The following is a 22958-nucleotide window of genomic DNA, read 5'->3' on the forward strand; positions in this document are numbered from 1 at the left end:
GAAGGAGTAGTTTGATCAAACTTACATTTGGCGGAAAACAGTCATCACTTCAGCCGTGGCAACCACGTTTGCAACCACGAGGTTTATAAATGGGTTACTTGTCGGTAAATATTTGGACATACGCTTACTGTTTATGCATTCCAGTTAAATATCATGTGTCGTTGTTTTGGTTAATGTCTTACACGTAATGTTTGGTTTCTGGAAATAAATCTCGCTAGGATCTTTTAACTTCAAGTCAGGAATAACCAACGCGGCCTGTTTCTTAGTGTTTCTTGAAATAGTGACGCGATAATGATTCATACCAGATCGGGCCAGTGGCGCAATGGATAACGCGTCTGACTACGGATCAGAAGATTCTAGGTTCGACTCCTGGCTGGCTCGTGAAATCTTTTTCGGTTTTGTGAAATTAAACTTTTGCTCCCCTGTTTGCTAAATGTGTTGCTAGTTTAGTGGCTGCATTGAAGTAGCGAATGCCATTGATTCAAACATCTAAAACCATGTATAATTATACATGTATGAAAATTATAAGACCATGTATTGTCCACAAAGGTATTTTGCGTAAAAACTATATAATTGGGATACTTTAAAACCGGATAATATGTATAGATTATTATTTTGTATTGAACACCATATTTTCAACCTGTATCATTTTCTGAGGCGCGAGGAGCCCGATGTTAAAATGTCCACCTTTAGAGTTTAAACAAATATGTTTTTGTTTTGTTTTTTTAAAGGTAACACAGTTGTTTTTATTGTATTAATGCCGAATTATTAATTGTGTCACTTTTGGCTACTCTAATAAGGTAGGTTCTCTGTAGCAGTCTTGATATATAATGAATAAATAAAAAACTGGGTCACATCCTGCAAGAAACACTATCTGTCTCTATGTGACAGATAAAAGGAGAAAGCCTCATATGATGAAGCACTCTTTCTGTCTCTTGGCTCTTTGCTCACATTTCTGAGAATCTGTGTGGTGTTGTGTCAAGTGGACCATGAAGTTCTATGCAAAGCAGACTTTCTCTTTTCTGATATCAGTTTTATTCCTCTGTGTTATTGCAGATCTTCAGGGTAAGTAGGAGAAAACCTTTTTTTAGGAAAATGACCGCTGTGACAACACTTAAATGATGTCAAATTTACGCCTTTGTATTTGTTTATCCTACATATAGTGCATGTTTTTCATTGTTTGTTTGTTTGTTTAAAAAAGATCTGTTTAAATCTAGCACTAGTAATAAATCATCACTCAGTGGTATTATGACAATAATATGCATAATACCGCAAATAAGAATGAGAACAATGTCTCTCTTTGAAAAAGATCCTAACAGCATTATTTATTTAAATCAAAAGATATCAAACAATCATCACTCAGTGGTTTTATGACAATGACAGTCATAATAAACTGACCATTAAATATCACATGTACTTAATGTTAATCAGATTGTAGCTATATTTTCTGTTTAGATATGTAGCTCAAAGAGGAATGAACAAAAAGTTGTGAGTTTTTTGTACCTATTCTCATTTTGAGGGGTTTAGGTGATATCTTTCCCATTATAGCCTATTTATTGTTTAGATAAAAGATAGCAAAGAATCAAGCAGGGTGTACCCATGGGAGAGGATGGAAGATAAACTCTTTTAGTAGGACACGGTACAAGTGTTGCAGAGATTATATACAACAAGGGACATTTACTGTAAAAAAAAAAAAAAAAAAAAAAGGCAGAGAAGTGGAATTTTTCCCCAGTAATAAATTATGTATTAAGTATGACACTTCAGATTAGATTTTTTAAACCAATTTAAGCCAAAAAAAAGGGTGCTGAAATTCTAATCAGAGTGTGTGTCTGTAATCTGAGCAGCACAGCACCCTGACGGGTGAAAGAGCACGTTTCCTATTGCATGCCATTCTGAACATGAATAAAGCTTTAAAGCAGCGGTTTGAGACTTTCCCTTAATACTGAATTTATTTAAATAACACAGGTCAACATGTCATAATCATCACAGGTATTTTTATTTGGGATTTGTAGTTCTTTTCATGCTGATTTCAAATTTGGGTTAAATTTTTTGTCCAGTTATTTCAGTACCTTGCTCAAATATTTCCGCACCGCAAAAATGAAGGTGCATCAGCACAAAGACTGACAGACTCAAGAATAGTTTCTTCTTAAAAGCCACACTCAAGGTCACCTGGTCCAGCCCTAACTATATGCTTTAGCAAAAAGGAAAGTTTTAAGCCTAATCTTAAAAGTAGAGATAGTGTCTGTCTCCTGAATCCAAACTGGAAGCTGGTTCCACAGAAGAGGGGCCTGAAAGCTTTCCCTCCCATTCTACCTTTGAATACTCTAGGAACAACAAGTAGGCCTGCAGTGCAAGAGCAAAGTGCTCTAATAGGGTGATATGGTACTACAAGGTCATTAAGATAAGATGGGGCCTGATTATTTAAGACCTTGTATGTGAGGAGCAGGATTTTGAATTCTGGATTTAACAGGAAGCCAATGAAGGGAAGCCAATACAGGAGAAATATGCTCTCTCTTTCTAGTCCCTGTCAGGACTCTTGCTGCAGCATTTTGGATTAGCTGAAGGCTTTTCAGGGAGTTTTTGGGACATCCTGATAATAATGAATTACAGTAGTCCAGCCTGGAAGTAATAAATGCATGAACTAGTTTTTTAGCGTCAGTGTCTAAATGGATATCAATTTTACTAAAAGTAGCTGTAGATAATATTACATCTGTGAGATGATTATTGTTAATTTTTTCTCTAATGATTAAAATTTTAATTGTGAAGAAGTTCATGAAGTCATTACTAGTTAATGATAAAGGGATGGTTGGCTCAATAGAGCTCTGACTTTTTGTCAGCCTGGCTACAGTGCTGAAGAGAAACCTGGGGTTGTTCTTATTTTCTTCAATCAGTGATGAATAGTAAGATGTTCTGGCTTTGTGGAGGGCTTTCTTATAAAGCAACAAACTATTTCTCCAGGATAAATGATGATCTTCTAAATTTGTGACACGCCATTTCCTCTCCAGTTTACGAGTCATCTGCTTTAGGCTACGTGTTTGAGAATTATACCACAGAGTCAAGTACTTCTGATTTGAGGCCTTAGTTTTCACAGGAGCTACAGTATCCAGAGTCGTACGTAGTGAGGAGGTAAAATTATTAACAAGATATGACTCATGACTCCTTCTGTGACTGCTATAAGGCCACAGATACTCTAAGAATGTTCACACTTCAATGTTAGACTTTTTCTACGGTCTGTATATCATATCATCTTGTCATAAGTCTTTAATATTGGAGGCATTACAGCAACAGCTCGCTTTTCCTCATGTTGTGAGGAAAAGGCTCCGATCAAACTGAGGCATGATGGTGATCATGTATTAGGGTGGGGTCTGGTATAAAAGGTCATCTGCTTTAAAGACATAAATAAAAGTGTCTTATAAAAAGATGTTTCAGTCAAAAAAATGCATTTTGTTTTATCAGCACTGGAGATGAGCACATTTCGGGGAACTTTGGCCTGCTGGACCAGGTTGAAGCTCTCAAGTGGATCCAGCAGCACATTCACAACTTTGGAGGAGACCCAGGATTAGTTACTATATTTGGAGAGTCTGCTGGTGGAGTGAGCGTGTCTCTTCTGGTAAGAATCTACAGTTAGAGGAACTTTAAATAAACCTTTTCACTCTAGAACAAAAATTAATATTTGATATGTTACTTGAATCACCAGCTCCTGTCACCACTGTCTGATGGGCTGTTTCATCGTGCCATTGCTGAGAGTGGCACAGCTGCTGTGGATACAGTTGTGGCAGATAATCCTCTACCAATGGCGCAGGTTAATTATCAATATTCTTCCTTTTTAGAGTGTGTTAAAAACATTTTTGTTGCAGAATAAGGTAACTCTGGCAATGGATTTGTTTTGACAAATATTTGACATTTCTATTTTATATCTGACCTCGGGCAGTTGCAAATGCATCTGGCTGCAGCCTTGAAAGCACAAAGAAGATCAGTGACTGCATGAGAAACCTTGATATTGATACTATGGTGGGTTTTACACAGGTGAGGTAATGGGTGCAAACATGATAGAGAATGATTATTATGTCTTCTACAATGTTTATTTGAAGATTTCCATTTCTCCCTCAGCTATGTTCATGCTATCACATCTTTCACTTTTGTACATTTTACTCTCTTAGGGATCCAAATTTGAGATTTCAAGTAAATGTTGATGGACATTTCCTGACTAAACCTGTGGATGAGCTGTTTCGTAAACATGAACTCCATGCTGTTCCATTCATGACTGGTGTCAATAATGATGAAGGTGGATGGATGCTTGCATCAGTAAGTGTTGTAGAAGCCTGTGAATAAAGAGCCCAGTGGTCACAAACAGAACTTATGCCAGCAATTGTGAAACTTTAATAGTGGCTTTGTATTTTTTTTAGTTTTTTGCTCCCCAAAACTGGACAGAAGGACTAGATCGAGAATTTCTTTTGAACATGGTTTCCTTCTTCTACCCCGACGTAAGGCAGACACCACTTGATGTTACAATATTACTGTCCCCGACCTGCTCGAGCTTCTTTGATTGATGTGTTGCTTATTTCTTTAAGCCTAAAGCAGCATTTATCAGAGATGTGATAGCTGATGAATATATTGGAAATGGTGACGACCGTGTGAAAAACAGAGATGGGTACACTGAGATGCTGCTAATGCTCACAGAGGTAATTTAATTTGTTTAATAAAAGATTATACAAATCTGTTTAAAACCCAACACTTGATATTTACTGTTACATACATTCATTAACAAATATCACACACATTCGTCTAAGTATAGATGCAGGTGCTCCTGTATACCTGTATGAGTACCAACATCCTCCGAAATTCCTGCAGCAGAAAAGGCCGAGCTTTGTTGGGAGTGACCATGCAGATGAAATGTTTACGGTTTTTGGACTTTGCTTCACAACTACCCATGTAAAATTAGCCAGTAAGAATTCTCTGTAAAAATCTCTGTCTCAACACAGTACTGCATTTGTTTTGTTTTCCCCGTGTTTGAAAAATATGTTTTGCAACATGATCGTTTTAGATCCGTGCCCTGAGAATGCGGAACAGTTAAGCAAAATCATGATGAGCTAATTGGGAACTTTGCTTGCACAGGGTAGGAATGTCCAACTATTGTACATTTCACACATTTAATAACTGAATAACAAATGTATATCTGTTCAGATCTCCTGATGGGAAAAACCTAGTCCACTGGCCAAAGTATGAAGCAGAAGAAAATACCTGGCGATTGGTTTAAAAAAGCAGGTAACTGCTCAGCACCTGAAGAAGGAGCGCTTTGTCTTCCTGACTCAGACCGTCCCAGAGAAGATCAAACAGCATGAGGAAAATGCAGAACGCAGCGATTTGTTGTCACATCTCTTTTGTCTTTTTTATAGTTTTAAAAAATAATCCAGCCCGTTCTCATTCCCGAGGCGTTGCAGCATCAGACCAAGCCATGATTCAGTTTTTAGATACTGCAAAATATTAGTTAGTATGGACCAACAGTGTCTCTTTACTAATCCTTATACTAAAATAAAATTAATATTAAGTCATGCTTATATTGTGTGTGTTTTTTTTAAATGTCAGTCTTACTGGATATACAATCCTAAACACAGATATGTAAAATAATCCTTTGCAATGACAACAGTAGTTTGATGATGGGTACACCAATGCATTTTTTACATGTAACTGTGGAACTGAAATAAAATAGGAGTGAAAGGAGAAATCCTCCTTGTGGCTGATAGTTGAGTCCAGCTGTCTTGTATTACACTGATAGAAAGCAAAAGGCCTGCTTAAGATGAAATGAATTTAGTAAGTGGCCAAAACATGTTGAGATCCTTACTTACAAAAAAGTAAGGAAATTTGTGTTTGGTTTTGGTATCCAGAGGTGCAATAGTATCAGCATCAGCAAAGAATCTATTTCATTCAGTTTAGTTTTACTCAATACTTTTCAAATTATCCCCATCCCACCAGTTGGGCCCGCCCCAAAGAAACAATGGTTTATACTGACTGTGACAAAGAAAGTTAATTTATTTCACTGTATTGTGTAATACAGAATGTTGCGTAAACAGAAATTTATTAGGTTAGAATCAAAATGTAAATTATATAGATATTAGGGGTGCAACGATACTCGTATCGATATTGAACCGTTCGATACAGTGGTTTCGGTTCGGTACGCATATGTATCGAACAATACAACATTTGTAATTTATTTTATCAACTTTCCTTCTGACGATGCTGTCTGTGTTGAGCGCTCAGTGAATCTGCGTTCGACTACTCCGCCTAGGCTGCACTGTCGAGCGCAGATCCACTGAGCGTTCAACACAGACAGCATCGTCAGAAGGAAGAGCGCAGGGCAAGCTAGCGAGACAGAAGTTAAGCTCTCCTTGCAACATGGCAAATTGAACCTCCCCCACCCTCATTCAGATCTGGCATTTGGAATTATTTTGGTTTTCATGTGACGTATGACCCTGAAGGTAAGCACCTCGTGGACTAAAGTAAAACAGTATGTTGGATGTGCCACGCAATGCTCAATTACATGGGTGGGAATTAGTGTGTTAGCACAGTTAGCTCGTTAACGTGTTGGCCGTCTAGCCCCACGCAGGGGTAGCTCGTTAACGGAGATTTGCCATGTTGTGGCGTTAACATCATTTCAACGAGATTAACGCTGACAGCACTAGTGGGAACACAACGAATATGACTGCACATTTACGCCGACATCATCCTAGTGCAAAGACAAGCGGAAGCAGACAAAAACAACAAGCATGCATGCTACAAACTTTACCCGAGTCATTTAGACCGCCGTTAGCACATGATTCTCCTTATGGGGACCTGATATGTTTAATATTGTAACGATGGTTAAGTGTTATTGTACAGTGACATGTTGGTGATCTCTTCACACTGTTGTTGTTCCTTTAAGATTCATGTTTGGTTGTGGTACAGGAAGGGGAGGGGGGACCTGGTTGTTTTTGTGTGTGTGTGCCAGGCTGGAGAGAGGAGCTGTACGAGGGCGCTCTCCCCGGAGTTAGCAACCCGCTTGCTTATGTGCCGAATAAACGGACAAACTGAGACCCAACCGTCTGGTTCTTGTGAACGTTACATTGGTGTCAGAAGTGAAGAAAGAAAAAAGAACCCCAGAACGCCCGAGACCCTGTTGCCGGCGACGCTTGCCGTTACGAGACGAGGATGTTGCCGGGCAGGATTAAGAAGGAGACGGAGGAGAGGGAGGTTCGTCCGCGCTCGCCCGCCCATGGAGTGAGGGAAACGGCGCTGCGGCTGTCTGCCGAGGCTGGATTTTCTCCAGGTTTGACTAGGCTAGGGAACTGTTCGCACAGCGGCCGCGATTCCGGCGGGAAGGAGTCGACCTCGCTTGGCGCGCCGTCACGTGATGTAAACAAACATGGCGGCGCCCAGCAAGCTGCAGCGAATATAAAAACGCCTAAGTTCAGCGGCAAGACGCCATGGGAAGTGTTTATCGCACAGTTCGAGCTGTTAGCTGTTGCAGCTGGCTGGTCTGAGGAACATAAAGCTCTCCAATTGGCTTTGTGCCTGTGTGAGGATGCAGCTGCATGCCTGCTGCTGCTGACCGAGGAGCAGAGGGGAGATTATAATGCTCTGGTCGGAGCACTTCAGAGGCGCTTCGGGCAGTATAACCAACCAGTGCTGCTGAGGTCGGAGTTCCACAACAGACGCAGATTGCCAGGTGAGCCCCTCCGCATTTTGGCCCATGAAGTCGAGTGCCTTTGCCGGAGGGCGTATGACAGCATGCCACCATCAGTGCAGGCGGAGTTAGCTCGGGACCAGTTCCTGCAGGCCCTGAGCCCTAAAGAGCTCCGCATGCAAACTCAGCTTGCTCGGCCGGCCACACTCAGTGCAGCCCTGGAGCTAGCGTTGGAGAGGGAGATGCTTGCAGGATCCTCTGGGGGCGCTGACGACGCACACGTGGTGAGGGCTATGTCAGCACCTGTGGAACAGATGGAGACGCCAGCGGGCCTGTGCAGTTTGGTGCAGACAGCTTCGCTGCAGTCGCCTTCCCCTCGGGCTGGCCCACACCGCCGACCTCAGAGCTGCTGGGGATGTGGACAAGTCGGACACCTCATCAGGCAGTGCCCCAAGCTTGCAGCGGTTCAGGGAAACGCCCACGGGCCCGTGTAGGCGGGAGTACACGGGCCTGGGAGAACGACATCCCCACACCACCGCCACCTCCACCCGGTGCGGCCATCACTGTGGGCTGGACCCAGGTTGGCGGCTTTTGCCATGTTCCAGTGACGATTGCGGGGGTGTCCTGTACGGCCCTGCTGGACACGGGATCCAATGCAACGCTGGTCCGACCCGATATTGTCCCAACCGGAGCTGCTGTACAACCGACTAACGTGCAACTTAAGACTGTGACCGGTGATCTGGCCCCAATGAGAGGGAAGGGAGTGTTCCAGTTCAAGGTGGGGGACCTCGGTGTGTCTTATGCTGCCTGGGTGGCTGACGTGCAGGACGCCTGCATCCTTGGGCTGGATTTTTTACGAGCCATTGGTGGTGTACTGGATTTAGGCAAAGGCCTCCTCGTACTCCCTGATGGGAAGAAGGTGCCGCTTATTCCTCCCCCGGTCTGCACAGCATCTGCCGCGGCGTCCACCTCCACCGCAGAGACCCCTGCAGACCCGCCAGCAGAACAGCGAGCGGAGGAGGAGGAGAGGCTCTCAGCAGTGAGGAGTATCTGGTCAAAGAACTGTGAGGGGCTGACTCCACAGCAGCAAGAGAGTCTATGGCAGGTACTAAAAGAGTTTAGTGACATTTTTGCCCTGAAAGAAAGTGATGTTGGCTTGACACACTTGGTAGAGCACGTCATTGAGACCGGGGATGCCCAGCCTATTAAAGTGCGCCCCCGCCGCCTGCCCCTGGCTCATCAGGAGGCTGCAGACAGGGAGCTGTGTGAAATGATGAAGGCGGGCATCATAGAACCATCTGATAGCCCGTGGGCCTCCGCGGTGGTGATGGTGCCTAAGAAAAAAAGTCCTAGGATGCGTTTCTGTGTGGACTACAGACCACTCAACAAAGTGACTAAGAAAGACTCTTACCCCCTTCCCAGGATTGATGAGTCCCTCGACTTAGTAGCCGGGTCCTCCTGGTTTTCCACCCTGGACCTGCGGAGTGGCTACTGGCAGGTGCCACTGTCCCCGGAATCCAGACCGAAGACAGCCTTCTGCACTAACAGGGGACTATGGCAGTTCAAAGTCCTGAGTTTTGGCCTTTGCAACGCTCCTGCGACCTTCGAGAGGCTCATGGACAGTGTGCTGGCTGGCGTCCCACGGCAACGGTGTCTGGTTTACCTGGATGATCTTCTAGTGCACGGGAGCTCCTTTGATGCTGCCCTGGATGCCCTGAGACAAGTGTTGGAGAGGGTGGCGGCTGCAGGCCTGAAGCTGCATCCCGACAAGTGCCACTTCATGAGGAGGGAGGTGGAGTTTCTGGGCCACAAGCTGGGTCGTGAGGGCATCAGCACGTTGGAGGAAAAAATTCACACCATTACCGAGTGGCCCACACCAGCAGACCAGAAACAGCTCAAAAGCTTCCTAGGACTGGCGTCTTATTACAGGAGGTTTGTGAAGGGCTTTTCCTCCATAGCCGCACCACTCTTCCACCTGCTGCAGAAGAACCGTGACTTCATCTGGACCCAGGACTGTCAGCAGGCGTTCGACACCCTCCGCAGATCGCTGACAGAGTCCCCAGTCCTTGCCCCCCCTGACCCCGCCCTGCCTTTTGTCCTGGACACTGACGCAAGTAATGTGGGGCTGGGAGCGGTGTTGTCGCAGGTTGGACCGGAAGGGGAGAAGGTGGTGGCGTACTTCAGCCGGGTCCTGAACAGGAGCGAGCGGCGCTACTGTGTCACACGACGAGAGCTGTTGGCTGTGGTGGCGGGGGTGAGACACTTTAAATACTACCTGTGCGGCACAGCATTTGTTGTCAGAACTGATCATGCTGCCCTTCAGTGGCTGATGTCTTTCAGGGAGCCAGAGGGACAGGTGACTCGCTGGCTGGAGGAGCTCCAAGCCTTCAATTTCACCGTGGAGCACAGAGCAGGGACGCACCATTCTAACGCAGACGCCCTCTCTCGCCGCCCATGTGCTGCAGCTGGCTGCCGTTACTGTGAGAAGCGAGAGGAAATAGAGCGGGAACTCACGACAATAGACGGAGCAGCACAGCTCGCCTGCAGGGCTCTTCTGGTGGTGGATGCAGCGGAGTGGAGGGCACGGCAGGAACAAGACACGGACCTGCTGCCGGTCCTGCAGTGGCTGGAGAAGGGGGAGCAACCCCTTTGGGATGAGGTCACTGGGTTTTCCATCTGTACCAGGGGGCTATGGGCCAAGTTTGCAGCTCTCAGGCTGAAGGAGGGGGTGTTGGAGCGTGCCTGGAAGGATCCTGCCACGGGGGAGGAGAGGTGGCAGGTTGTGGTGCCAAGGTCGCTGAGGTCAGCTGTGCTGGAAGCCTGCCATGGGAGCACTGGCTCCGGCCACTTTGGGGTCTCCAAGACTCTCCGCCGCCTCCGCCAGGGCTATTACTGGGGTCAACAGCGGAGGGACGTGGAGGACTTTTGCCGCAGCTGTGATGCATGTTCCTCACACAAAGGGCCACAGGACCAGTCCCGGGCTCAGCTTCAGCAGCAACCAGCAGGAGCCCCAATGGAGCGAGTAGCTGTGGACGTCATGGGCCCATTTCCTCGCACAGACAGAGGAAACCGCTATGTTCTTGTGGCAATGGACTATTTTACCAAGTGGCCGGAAGCATACGCCATCCCAGATCAGGAGGCTGAGACTGTCGCTAATGTATTAGTGGAGGGGATGTTCAGCCGCTTTGGAACAGCAGAGACCCTCCACAGTGACCAGGGGCGTAACTTTGAGTCCAAGGTATTTGCTGCCATGTGTGGACGCCTTGGGATTAAGAAGACCCGCACCACCCCACTTCACCCCCAAAGCGATGGGCTGGTGGAAAGGTTTAACAGGACGCTGGCCCAGCAGCTAGCCATCCTTACCTCAGAACACCAACGGGACTGGGATTACCATCTTCCCCTTACCCTCATGGCCTACAGGTCGGCAGTACAGGACTCCACCCAATGTACGCCTGCCCTGCTCATGTTAGGGAGAGAGCTGAGAACTCCTGCAGAGTTGGCTTTTGGGAAGCCCCCGGACGCGCCAGAGGCACCACCGGGCCGGGACTACGCAAGGAAGCTGCAGGACCGGCTGGATTCTGCACATTCCTACGCCCGAGAGCAGCTGGCGAAGGCAGGCCTGCGCCAAAAGAGGAATTACGACATCACCACTAAGGGGAGGCACTTCCATGCTGGGGAGCTGGTGTGGGTCTACAGCCCAAAGAGGAAGAAGGGACGGTGTCCTAAACTGGATAGCAGCTGGGTGGGGCCTTGCAGCATCCTAGAGCGAGTAGGGGAGGTTGTTTACAGGGTGCAGTTGCCTCCTAGGGGGAGGATAGTAGCGCTGCACAGAGACCGGATGGCCCCCTACAGAGGGCAGTCCCTCCCCTCCTTTCCAGAGGGACGTGTACAGAGTGTCCGTGACCCTGCTCAGAGGGACCCCCGACCGGGGCTGCGTTCCCCTCCCTCGGACTCTCCACCCCAAAGCCCCGAAGCTCCGCGTCCACCTCAGGGGCTCAGGAGGTCAAGGAGGGAACGTAGGCTACCACCCTGCCTCAGAGACTGTGTCGTTCCCTCGGGGACGAGGAACTTATTGCTGGGGGGGCAGTGTAACGATGGTTAAGTGTTATTGTACAGTGACATGTTGGTGATCTCTTCACACTGTTGTTGTTCCTTTAAGATTCATGTTTGGTTGTGGTACAGGAAGGGGAGGGGGGACCTGGTTGTTTTTGTGTGTGTGTGCCAGGCTGGAGAGAGGAGCTGTACGAGGGCGCTCTCCCCGGAGTTAGCAACCCGCTTGCTTATGTGCCGAATAAACGGACAAACTGAGACCCAACCGTCTGGTTCTTGTGAACGTTACAATATTGTGGCGAGCTCAGACAAGGAGGAGACGGAGGTATCGTTTGGTCTTGCTTCCCGTGAGCTAGCCAGGGAGCACAGCCGTTTATTGACATCTGTAGAAGAACACTGCCGCTAGCTAACTGCTCAGCGCGGCAACAGCACAGCAACAACAACAACAACACCACCACCACCACACAGAGCGCCCTCTGACCCCGGAAGGACACACCGTCGCAGCGAGAGGGCGTCACCCGTCACTATGGCAACATAAACAAAACATAACTGTACAAACAGAACCCCGAACAGCCCTGACCCGCTACAATATGCTGCTAAGAATATAGCCCAGAAGAAGCGTATAGTATAGCTTTTATTTTGGAAAGAGCCATTTCTCTGTAATAAACTCTCTTTTCCAAAGATGAGTGATTCCTCAATCAGATACAAGTGTTACCACGCCAGATCCGCGGCCCCGAACCGTAGTAAGGAAACCTCTGGTAGTTACTTGAAGGTTCCGTAACTGACTCGTAGCCGGCAACAGCTTACTATACAGGTCAACTCCGCTAGCAAAAAGATCGAAGGAGGCGTAGGAAACTGCTTCACCGAACTTTATTTCTTCTCTAAGGCACGAACACCGCGTACAGTGGGCTGAAACAGTTTACTCACAGCGAGCATCGCCGACACAACTCTGGCTGTGGAGGGAGTTATTATATTCCTTTTATTCATTTTCTTTTTGTCTCTTCTGTAGCTAACCGTTACTTTTTCCCCTTCTCCGCTCTCTCTCTTCACACACACACCAGGCAGTCCCGCTACACACATCCCGAATACATTTCCCATCAGGCTTCATCCTTAAAGGGCCATGCCTGTAACGCAGGGCTTACAAAATCGCTAGCCTGACGTCCCGGGGCTAGCGATTTTTCCAGTCGTACTACCAAAATCTATCTCTGCCCTGCCCGTCGGGCTATTGTAGGAAGGAAAAATATATGTCAATGCTTTTGCATTCTTTCGGAAATGTAGCTGGGTAATTATGTCATTGGCATCGGTGAGCCACTGTCAATATGTGACATATTGAAGTCGCGTTTGAATTTGCGCTTGTTTTTTGCTTTCACTTTGCAATCGTGCGAACTGTGTATAGAGAGCGACAGCACTGATTGGTGAGTGATGATAATTTGCGCACCAATTCCTCTGACATCATCTTATCAATCGTTAGCTTACTATGCAAACATGACAAGTGAAATCTCCCGCAACAAGCTTAAACATATGACAGGTTGATCGCGCAGAGAATCGCTGACCGTTATGTGTGTGTATGTGTAAAAGCAGCAGGATATATATTTTAGTTCTGCTGAGCCAAATAAGACAGGTCAGGGTGAAGAAGTGACAGCCAAAGAAAAGCTTACCACAAAATGGAAAAGTTATGACAAATCAGACTATAAGGCAAAAAAGTGCAGCTTTATGGTTTCATGGACAAAAGAATTTCTGTGGCTGCAATATGACGAGCTATATAACCGGGGCTGCACATAAGTGGTCCGCAGGTGCGCATTCGCTGTCAAAAAAAAAAAAAAAAAAACGCGCACAAGATATGAAGTTGCAACGCGTGTTTGCATACATAAGATTTTCTGGAGGAGGACAGACATTTGTTTAAAACTCTTAAAGATGTCGAAGAAGCTCCTTTAAGCAATTACTTTGGTGTTCTCTACCTCCAAAGAAATGTCAGAAGGACTCCGAACCACAAAAGAAGCGCGTATTCTCGGAAAAGTGGTTGCAGGAGGTGAGCTGGCTTCAAACAAATGATGAACGCACAGAGATGTGGTGCAGAATGTGCCGTGAAAATCCCACTCTAGCGGACAAAAACAGTGCTTTTTATATGGACGCAAACGGGCGTTGCAACTTCTTATCTGGTGCGCGCGTCTTTTATTTTGACAGCGAATGCGCACATGCGGACCACTTATGTGCACCCGTGTAAATAACATAATGTTCTGCCGGGTGTGTTGTTGGTTTTCTCTCGATTTCTGAATCGACAAGCGCCTTTGTTACTGGGACCAGTCATTTTAAGAAAGGCCCCCATTAGAAGCCATGAGAAATGCAAGAAATGCATTATTGCTCAGTCTGCAATATCTTTCCCAGAACAAAAACCAATTGCAAATAACATACTAAAAATAAACTTGAAAAATCTGTTTAGAACAGCGTACTATGTTGCAAAGAGTGAACTACCACTGGCAAAATTTAGCAGTCTTTGCAAACTTCAAAAAGCAAATGGCCTAGATCTTGGTTCCACTTGTTTCTTACCCGTGACTTCAGCGGAAATTTCAAATTCAGGATCTGACACAGACTGATTCATGTCCTACACAGTTCTTACAAGTTCATAGAAATTTCTGTTCAATTAGAACCAAGTATTTGAGTTGATGATTGTAATTTTTATACAATGTTGTAATTTGTTTTTCAACAATTTTTGGATTAATGTTTTGTTTCCTTTACAATATTATACTTTAATGTATAATATTGTAAAGGAAACAAAACAGGAAACAAAACATCAATCAAAAAATTGCTCTCTTTTTTACTTACATTTATTTTGGGCTACCAAAAACTGAAGAGTCCCTGCCCGAAGGGCTACCAGGGATTTTGAAATTTTGAGAGCCCTGAGATATATTTATTTTTTTAATTACTTTTGTTTCAGCAACATTAAATTTAAAAACTGTACTTTTGAGTTAAAATATATATTTATAATTTTAATAAATGACAAATTAAAAAGGCATGAACATTTTTTTGTATCGAAAAAATATCGAACCGTGACACCAAAGTATCGAACTGAACCGAACCGTGAATTTTGTGTATCGTTGCACCCCTAATAGATATATATAAACATGTGGTCTTTTTGAGCTTTTCTTTAATTACTAAAGAAAGACACAAAGCTAAACAAAAAAAGCAAAATTAATCAATGTTTCAACACCCTATAATGATATGAAATATTTATATAAGCAGTCGTACACAAAATTGGTAGACAGCTGTTTTATGTATAATTCATTATATTGTCCATATAATGGTACACTTGTAGTAAAATAAACCTTATCACTACATATCACAAGCATATCTCTACCAAGCACAACAAGATTTATGTCATACTTTGTGCTACACTGAGCAGAGTCTTCATAACATGTAGCTATATCTCTCATGGTCAATATAAATAGAAAATCTACAAGGAATAAGATTGCAGGTATAAAGCAAGGCAAACATTGTGTAAGCTATTAAAACATCTCGTGGCATGAAATAACTAAAGTGCTTAAGCTGTACAACTGGGATACTTTAAATACAGATTATCATTAGTTGGATACATTTAATTTCAATTTTTAAAAATGAATTCTTTCGCTTTAGGAAGTATTAGGTGTGAAAATTTGTTTTTCTTATTTTGGTTAAAGTTTGAAAGATGAAAATAATGGCTAAAAAAATCAGTAAGAATGTTCTCTAAAGTTTGTTAGAGAGTTTACTCCTTTTCTCCTTCACAAAATTCAATGTTTCAATGTGGAGCTGTCACAAACGGGAGGAAATCTCTGCCAACTGACTTACTGTTAATTGATTTCGTATGATATTAATACCATTCCATGTCAGTGTTTTGGGGTAAATCTTCTGCTACCATTACAAACATTAAAGGTGAAATAGCACATCTTTGTCTTATCTCCCCTTTTGATTTCAAACCTTGACCTAAATGTACTAAGCAATCTATTACATTCTGATTAACTTGAGGAACATATGTCTGCAACCAAAGCGAGGCAAGTTTTTATTATGAAAAGTTGATCAACACAAAGGCTTTATAAAAATCCATAATTAAAATAAATCCCCCTTCATTAAAAAAAGCACTGTAGTCAAGCAGGTCTAAAACAAAGAAGGAGAAGGTGTTCTGGACACACCTCACTGTATGGTTGGACTTTAGTCCCGTGTCAAACTGAATGAATCACGTCACATCCTGTAAGAGAAACTAGCTGTTTCCCTATGTGAAAGAGAAAAGGAAAAAGCTTAACAAGAGGAAGCACTCTCTCTGTCTGTTGGCTTTTTGGCTCACATCTCTGAGAATCTGCCTGGTTTTGTAATCCAGAGTCGACCATGAAGTTCCGTGTGCAGCAGACTTTCTGCTTCTTGATGTCCGTTTTATTCCTCTGTGTTGTTGCAGACCTTCAGGGTGAGTAGGTGAAAACAGTTCTTTGCAAAATGACCTTTGTCACAACACTTAAGTTATGTGTAATTTATGCTTTTGTGTTTGTGTATCGTACAGGCAGTGCATGTTTTTATTACACGAGTCTCTCTTTGAAAAATATCTGCATAAATCTGGCAGCTGCAATCAATCATCCCTGAGTGGTATTATAGCAGTAATAATTATAATAAAAACAGAAGCAGTTCGGACCACACTGTTAATTTCATTACACTGTAGCTGTATATTAGACATGATTTAAAATAAAATGGACATAAGGTTAACTTTACGTTGCACCTGCACTTCGTTCAAAGGTGAAAGATTGGAGATAACCAGGCTAGGTGTGCTGATAGGAGAGGATTGAAGATAACTTTTCAGTAGGACAGGGTGCAAGTGTTATTAAGCAAATTTCTTTTTTGCTGACTTCATGCTGTTAAAGAATAAATGGAGTATTGCAGTGACTGTGAATAAACAGAAACAGATCTCATGCTCAACTCTGCTTTTTTACCAGGATAATTGTAGACACCACCCAACAAAGAATGTTTATGGTAAAAATAAATAAATGAATTAGCAAGTAGCCTTTTTCAAATTAATGATGACATATCACAGCTGGTTAGATTATTTAAATGTCTGGTTTAAACCAAAACATTATCATTTAGTGCTTTAGTTAGCGCCCTCACTATAAAGATGGGGATTAATTGTCCACAGCAAAAGCTAAACTTTTCCCTTGATTTCTAAAAGTATTGAATTTACTTACACAAGTGACCAGTTAATAAACTTTCTGACTTTTTTCTCTTTTGATCACCTACATGATATAGTGAACTCTGAGTTTTAGTTCTTTCACATGGTTTCATATGACTGTATCACATATAGTCTTCATAAAAATAAGGTACTGCCAGGATTCAAATATTGAATATTTTGAGGAATTTAGTTATAATTTTTAAGTGCTTTTTCTCTAAGTATTTTTAAACCATTCATCAAATTGTTGACTAGTTTTTCTTTTGATGACGTTACCAGAACCAGATATTGCATATTTTGAGAAATTTGGTATGTCTGTTATAATTTCAAAGCACGTTTGAATGGAAGATTTAATTTTTTTAATTATAAAGTTTTATGTTATGATTCTCAATGATTTCTGATATCCTGACAGCACCTGTAGTCCACACAAAGCTCGGGAGCCTGAAAGGTGAGTATGTGAGTGTGAAAGGGAAGGAGACTGGCGTCCATGCCTACCTGGGTGTCCCATTTGCCAAACCACCCCTCGGCCCTTCCTTGAGACTGGCTCCACCTCAGCCTGTAGGAGGATGGGAAGGAGTAAGAGATGCCACTAAACAGCCACCAATGTAAGAAATGTGAACTTCAACATACTTGGAGGAATTATTGGCTTTATTTGTAAAATTAGCATTGTCTCTCTTTAAGGTGCATTCAGTCTAAAGAAGCTGTTTTGGATATGCTCAATAAACTCGGTGCACTGCTGGCAGAAGTACCAGACATCTCTGAAGACTGTCTTTACCTCAACATATACACTCCTGCTAAAAGAGCTAATAATGCCAAGCTCCCAGTAAGAATCTTTTGCCGTAGGTTTTGACTGTTGCCTAATCACAGTCTCAATAAAGACACCATTCTTTAGAACTCAGTTGTTAATTGTATCATCTAAAATGTAAACTTGAGTGTTTTTGTTTGTTTAACATTTAAATTACTTTTTGTTATTAGTTATTAGATTAGTTATTGTAACTGACACTCCAAATGGTCCTCTAAGCTTTGAAGAAATGGTATTTTATTGTTCTGTCCAGGTCATGGTCTGGATTCATGGTGGGGGTTTTACACTGGGATCAGCTTCAACATATGATGGCTCTGCCTTGGCTGCTTACCAGGACGTGGTTGTGGTTCTGATCCAGTATCGCTTGGGACTTCTGGGTTTTCTCAGGTAAATAAACTCCATCCATCCATAATCTCTCCAACAGGTCTGCCCTGTGGCCTCCTCCTAGTGGGAGACTGTGAGTACATATCGCCTCACCCAGGAGGTGTCCAGGAGGCATCCTAATCAGATGTCTGAACCCCCTTAACTCAAACTCCTTTAGATGTGGAGCGGCTCTACTCTGAGCCCCTCCCGAATGGCCAAACTCCTCACCCCATCTCTAAGAGAGAGTCCAGTCACCCTTGGGAGAAAGCTCATTGCCACAGCACCAATCTGTCCATAAAAATTATGAACAGAATCTGTGATAAATGCAGCCCTGGTGGAGTCCAGTACACATGAGGAACAATTCCGATTTATTGCCGGCATTGCAAACCAAGCGCTTGCAACAGTTGTAGAAGGACAGAATGAATAAAAACAACGGGACTGATACCCCATACTCCTGAAGCATCTCACACAAGATCTACTCTTACAGACACAATCAAATGCCTTCTCCAAGTCCACACAACAAATGTAGGCTGGTTGGGTGAACTCCCATACACCCCACCATATCCTTGAGATGATAAAGAGCTGTGTTGCGCACCCAGGAGGAAAACCACATTGTTTCTCCTGTACTAGAGGTTTGACTAACTCACAGACTCCTCTTTCCAGCAGCCTGGCATAGGATTTTCTGTGGAGGCTGAGGAGTGCAATTCCCATATAATTGAGCACACCCTCTTATCCCCCTTCTTGAAGATGGGAAGCACAACCCAGGTCTGCCAATTCAGAGGTACAGCCCCAGATCTCAACGCAACACTGTAGAGGCATCTCAACCAAGATAGCCCTACAACATCCACATCATTAAGGAACTCAGGGTGAACCTCATCCACCCCAGGGGCCCTACCACCAAGGAGTTGTTTAACTGCTTCAGTAACCTCGCTCCTGGTTATAAGATAAGATAAGATAAGATAACCTTTATTAGTCCCACACGTGGGAAATTTGTTTTGTCACAGCAGGAAGTGGACAGTGCAAAAGTTATGAGGCAAAAATTAGAATACAATAAGAATAAATACAGTACACAACTGTACAGAATAGAATAAAATAAAATACTATATACAGTAGAATAAAATAAAATAAATATACAATAAGATAAAAATAGAATACAAATACAAATACTATATACAACTGAGTAAAAATACAACGATGACAGAAAGGATTATTGCACTTAGTATTATTGCATATGTATGGATGTGTGTGCTTGATCAGTTAAAGTCTTTATTATGGAGTCTGACAGCAGTGGGGAGGAAAGACCTGCGAAATCTCTCCGTCCCACACCGTGGGTGCCGCAGTCTCCCACTGAAGGAGCTGCTCAGTGCTGTCACAGTCTGCTGCATGGGGTGGGAGATGTTGTCCATCAGGGATGACAGCTTAGCCGCCGTTCTCCTGTCACTCACCACCTCCACTGGGTCCAGAGGGCATCCTAGAACAGAGCTGGCCCTTCGGATCACCCTGTTCAGTCTCTTCCTGTCCCCAGCAGAGATGCTGCCGCCCCAGCAGACCACGCCATAAAAGATAGCAGAAGCCACAACAGAGTCATAGAATTTCTTCAGGAGTGGGCCCTCCACTGCATGAGTATCTTCAGTCGAAGTCAGCAACACTCCACCCACACTATACACAGTGTTGGTAAAGCTCCTGTCCAGGATACTGGTTCCAGAGCCCAAGATATGCATTGAGGTGAGCCTGACTTTATCTGTCTGGTACCTCTCAATCTCACACAATATCTCAGGCTCCTTCCCCAATACAGGCGACGTTTCATGTCTCCATCGCCAGCCTCAGTAGACAGGCATCGGTCTGCCAGTGTCTCCACCCTTGGCCACCACTGGCACACATTGCACCCGACCCCTACAGTGCCTCCAATCTCCCTTGTTCAGGCCGCCCCAAGCTGACCCCATGTGCTGATGCCCAGCCCCCAGGTTCCCACCATCAGGTGCCATCCCCAAACCTGGCTCCAGGGTGGGGCCCCAGTAACCCACTCCCAGGCAGGGTAAACTGTTGGCTCACAGTGTATAAACATAGCTTAATAATTTTTTTTACTCCCTTACCCTGTCAGTCAGGTTCAACAAATATGTGGAAGTGGGATATGCTACTATTCCCCAAATGGACAAATGAGATCCAGTAGCGAGTTTCAGTAGTGACTTACTGGCAGGAGCTGGTAGTGCCAGCTGCTGCCAATAACCTACAATAAAAAACCTACAATAGAATTGTCTTGTGAAAAGATATTTCATTTAGGAAAAATACATTATAAAAATGGCATTTTGATCTATCAGCACTGGAGATGAGCACATTTCAGGGAACTTTGGCCTGCTGGACCAGGTTGAAGCTCTCAAGTGGATCCAGCAGCACATTCACAACTTTGGAGGAGACCCAGGATTAGTTACTATATTTGGAGAGTCTGCTGGTGGAGTGAGCGTGTCTCTTCTGGTAAGAATCTACAGTTAGAGGAACTTTATATAAACCTTTTCACTCTAGAACAAAAATTAATATTTGATGTGTTACTTGAATCACCAGCTCCTGTCACCACTGTCTGATGGGCTGTTTCACCGTGCTATTGCTGAGAGTGGCACAGCTGCAATGAATGTACTTATGGCAAATGATCCTCTACCAATGGCGCAGGTTAATTATCCATATTCATCTTTTTTGGAGGGTTAAAAACATTTTTGTATCACAGAATAATGAGAATATTAAAATGGATTTGTTTTGACAAATATTTGACATTCATATTATACATTTCACCTCAGGCAGTTGCAAATGCATCTGGCTGCAGTCTTGAAAGCACAAAGAAGATCAGTGACTGCATGAGAAACCTTGATATTGATACTATAGTGGGTTTTACACAGGTGAGGTAATGGGTGCAAACATGATAGAGAATGATTATTATGTCTTCTACAATATTTCTTTGAAGCCTTTGATTTCTCCCTCAGCTCTGTTCATGCTATCACATCTTTCACTTTTGTACATTTTATTTTCTCAAGGATCCAAATTTGAGAATTCAAGTAAATGTTGATGGACATTTCCTGACTAAACCTGTGGATGAGCTGTTTCGTAAACATGAACTCCATGCTGTTCCATTCATGACTGGTGTCAATAATGATGAAGGTGGATGGATGCTTGCATCAGTAAGTGTCACAGGAACATGTAAATAAAAAGCTCCATGATCTCAATGTAGTTTGTTGTTGTTTTGTAATGTTGAAAAAAAAGTAATGTGGCTTGGTATTTCCTTAGTTTTTTGCTCCCCAAAACTGGACAGAAGGACTAGATCGAGAATTTCTTTTGAACATGGTTTCCTTCTTCTACCCCGACGTAAGGCAGACACCACTTGATGTTACAATATTACTGTCCCCGACCTGCTCGAGCTTCTTTGATTGATGTGTTGCTTATTTCTTTAAGCCTAAAGCAGCATTTATCAGAGATGTGATAGCTGATGGATATATCGGAAATGGTGACGACCGTGTGAAAAACAGAGATGGGTACACTGAGATGCTTGGAGATTTGTTTTTCACCATTCCAGCGATCAAAGCTGCTAATGCTCACAGAGGTAATTTAATTTGTTTAATAAAAGATTATACAAATCTGCCTAAAACCCAACACTTGATGTTTACTGTGACACACTTTCATTAACAAATATCACACACATTCGTCTAATTCCAGATGCAGGCGCTCCTGTATACCTGTATGAGTACCAACATCCTCCCAAATTCCTGCAGCAGAAAAGGCCGAGCTTTGTCGGGACTGACCATGCGGATGAAATTTTTACAGTTTTGGGATTTTGCTTCACAACTACCCATGTTAGGTTATCTGGTAAGGCTTTACAAAAACTCTACCTTAGTGCTCGATCTGTTTTGTTTTGTTGATTGAAAAATGTTTTGCAACATGATCGTTTTAGATCCGTGCCCTGAGGATGAAGAACAGTTGAGCAAGATCATGATGAGCTACTGGGGGAACTTTGCTCGCACAGGGTAGGAATTTCCAAATGTTGTAAATTTCACATTTCACACTTTTGATTGAATAACAAATGTATGTGTGTTTAGATCTCCTAATGGGCACAACCTTGTCCACTGGCCAAAGTATGGAGCAGAAGAAAAGTACCTGGCGACTGGTTTAAAAAAGCAGGTAACTGCTCAGCACCTGAAGAAGGAGCGCTTTGTCTTCCTGACTCAGACCGTCCCAGAGAAGATCAAACAGCATGAGGAAAATGCAGAACGCAGTGAGCTGTAGAAAACTCACATCTGGTCTCTGCTCCATCAATTTTAAAGTAATTACACTAAACCAGGGGTAGGCAAATTTAGGCCTCAAGTGCTGGTGTCCTGCAGGTTTTAGATGTGTCCTTGATCCAACACAGCTGATGCAAATGGTCAAATGACCCCCTCAACATGTCTTAAAGTTCTTAGGAGGCCTGGTAATGAACTAATGGTTTGATTTAGGTGTGTTGACCCAGGGGGACTTCTAAAACCTGCAGGACACCAGCCCTTGAGGCCTGGAGTTGGCTACCGCTGGACTAAACCATAATTCCCTTATCAAAAGGTCTTGTGAGGACCATCCATATTCTAATGTGATTTTTTTTTTCAATTAATTGAATCCAGGGTATCAGGGTATTTTAAATCTAGTACTGTGAACATACGTTTTGTAAAACATTTATAAAATAAAAAGTTTTGACAAACCAATTTTGTAGCATTTTGTTTGTTTGTGACCTGTGCTTCTTTTACCTGAAAACTTAGCACTCCATTCCCTCAAACATCCTATCAGATTAATTAGATAAAACGTTACTTTTTTGTCCAGTTATTTCAGTACCTTGCTCAAATATTTCCGCACCGCAAAAATGAAGGTGCATCAGCACAAAGACTGACAGACTCAAG

General features: G+C 43.5%; 1 protein-coding gene, 1 non-coding gene and 1 pseudogene across 3 annotated transcripts; all 3 read left to right on the forward strand.

The window, feature by feature from the left end:
• The first annotated feature begins 308 nt into the window (after window positions 1-308).
• On the forward strand, window positions 309-381 carry trnar-acg (transfer RNA arginine (anticodon ACG)). Its single transcript has one exon. It is a non-coding gene; the product is annotated as a tRNA-Arg (tRNA).
• On the forward strand, window positions 323-5440 carry LOC147324447 (fatty acyl-CoA hydrolase precursor, medium chain-like; annotated as a pseudogene). Its single transcript, XR_015130636.1, has 11 exons — window positions 323-360; window positions 1057-1065; window positions 3430-3610; window positions 3698-3804; window positions 3930-4031; window positions 4161-4305; window positions 4407-4484; window positions 4572-4682; window positions 4796-4945; window positions 5045-5116; window positions 5185-5440. The product of XR_015130636.1 is annotated as a fatty acyl-CoA hydrolase precursor, medium chain-like (transcript).
• Window positions 5441-15905: 10465 nt separating this feature from the next.
• On the forward strand, window positions 15906-22766 carry LOC147324448 (fatty acyl-CoA hydrolase precursor, medium chain-like). Its single transcript, XM_086298261.1, has 13 exons — window positions 15906-16142; window positions 17302-17494; window positions 17571-17712; window positions 17945-18078; window positions 20373-20526; window positions 20614-20718; window positions 20844-20942; window positions 21078-21221; window positions 21328-21405; window positions 21493-21640; window positions 21754-21903; window positions 21989-22061; window positions 22134-22766. The coding sequence occupies exons 1-13, from the start codon at window positions 16067-16069 to the stop codon at window positions 22318-22320; spliced, it is 1683 nt and encodes a 560-aa protein (XP_086154387.1). The 5' UTR covers window positions 15906-16066; the 3' UTR covers window positions 22321-22766.
• The last annotated feature ends 192 nt before the right edge of the window (window positions 22767-22958 follow it).

The sequence above is a fragment of the Aulonocara sp. 'chitande type north' Nkhata Bay genome, linkage group LG7, assembly GCF_057382095.1.
Source record: "Aulonocara sp. 'chitande type north' Nkhata Bay isolate Kocher_YH1m ecotype deep benthic linkage group LG7, A_spYH_male_GT1.1, whole genome shotgun sequence".
NCBI lineage: Eukaryota > Metazoa > Chordata > Actinopteri > Cichliformes > Cichlidae > Aulonocara > Aulonocara sp. 'chitande type north' Nkhata Bay.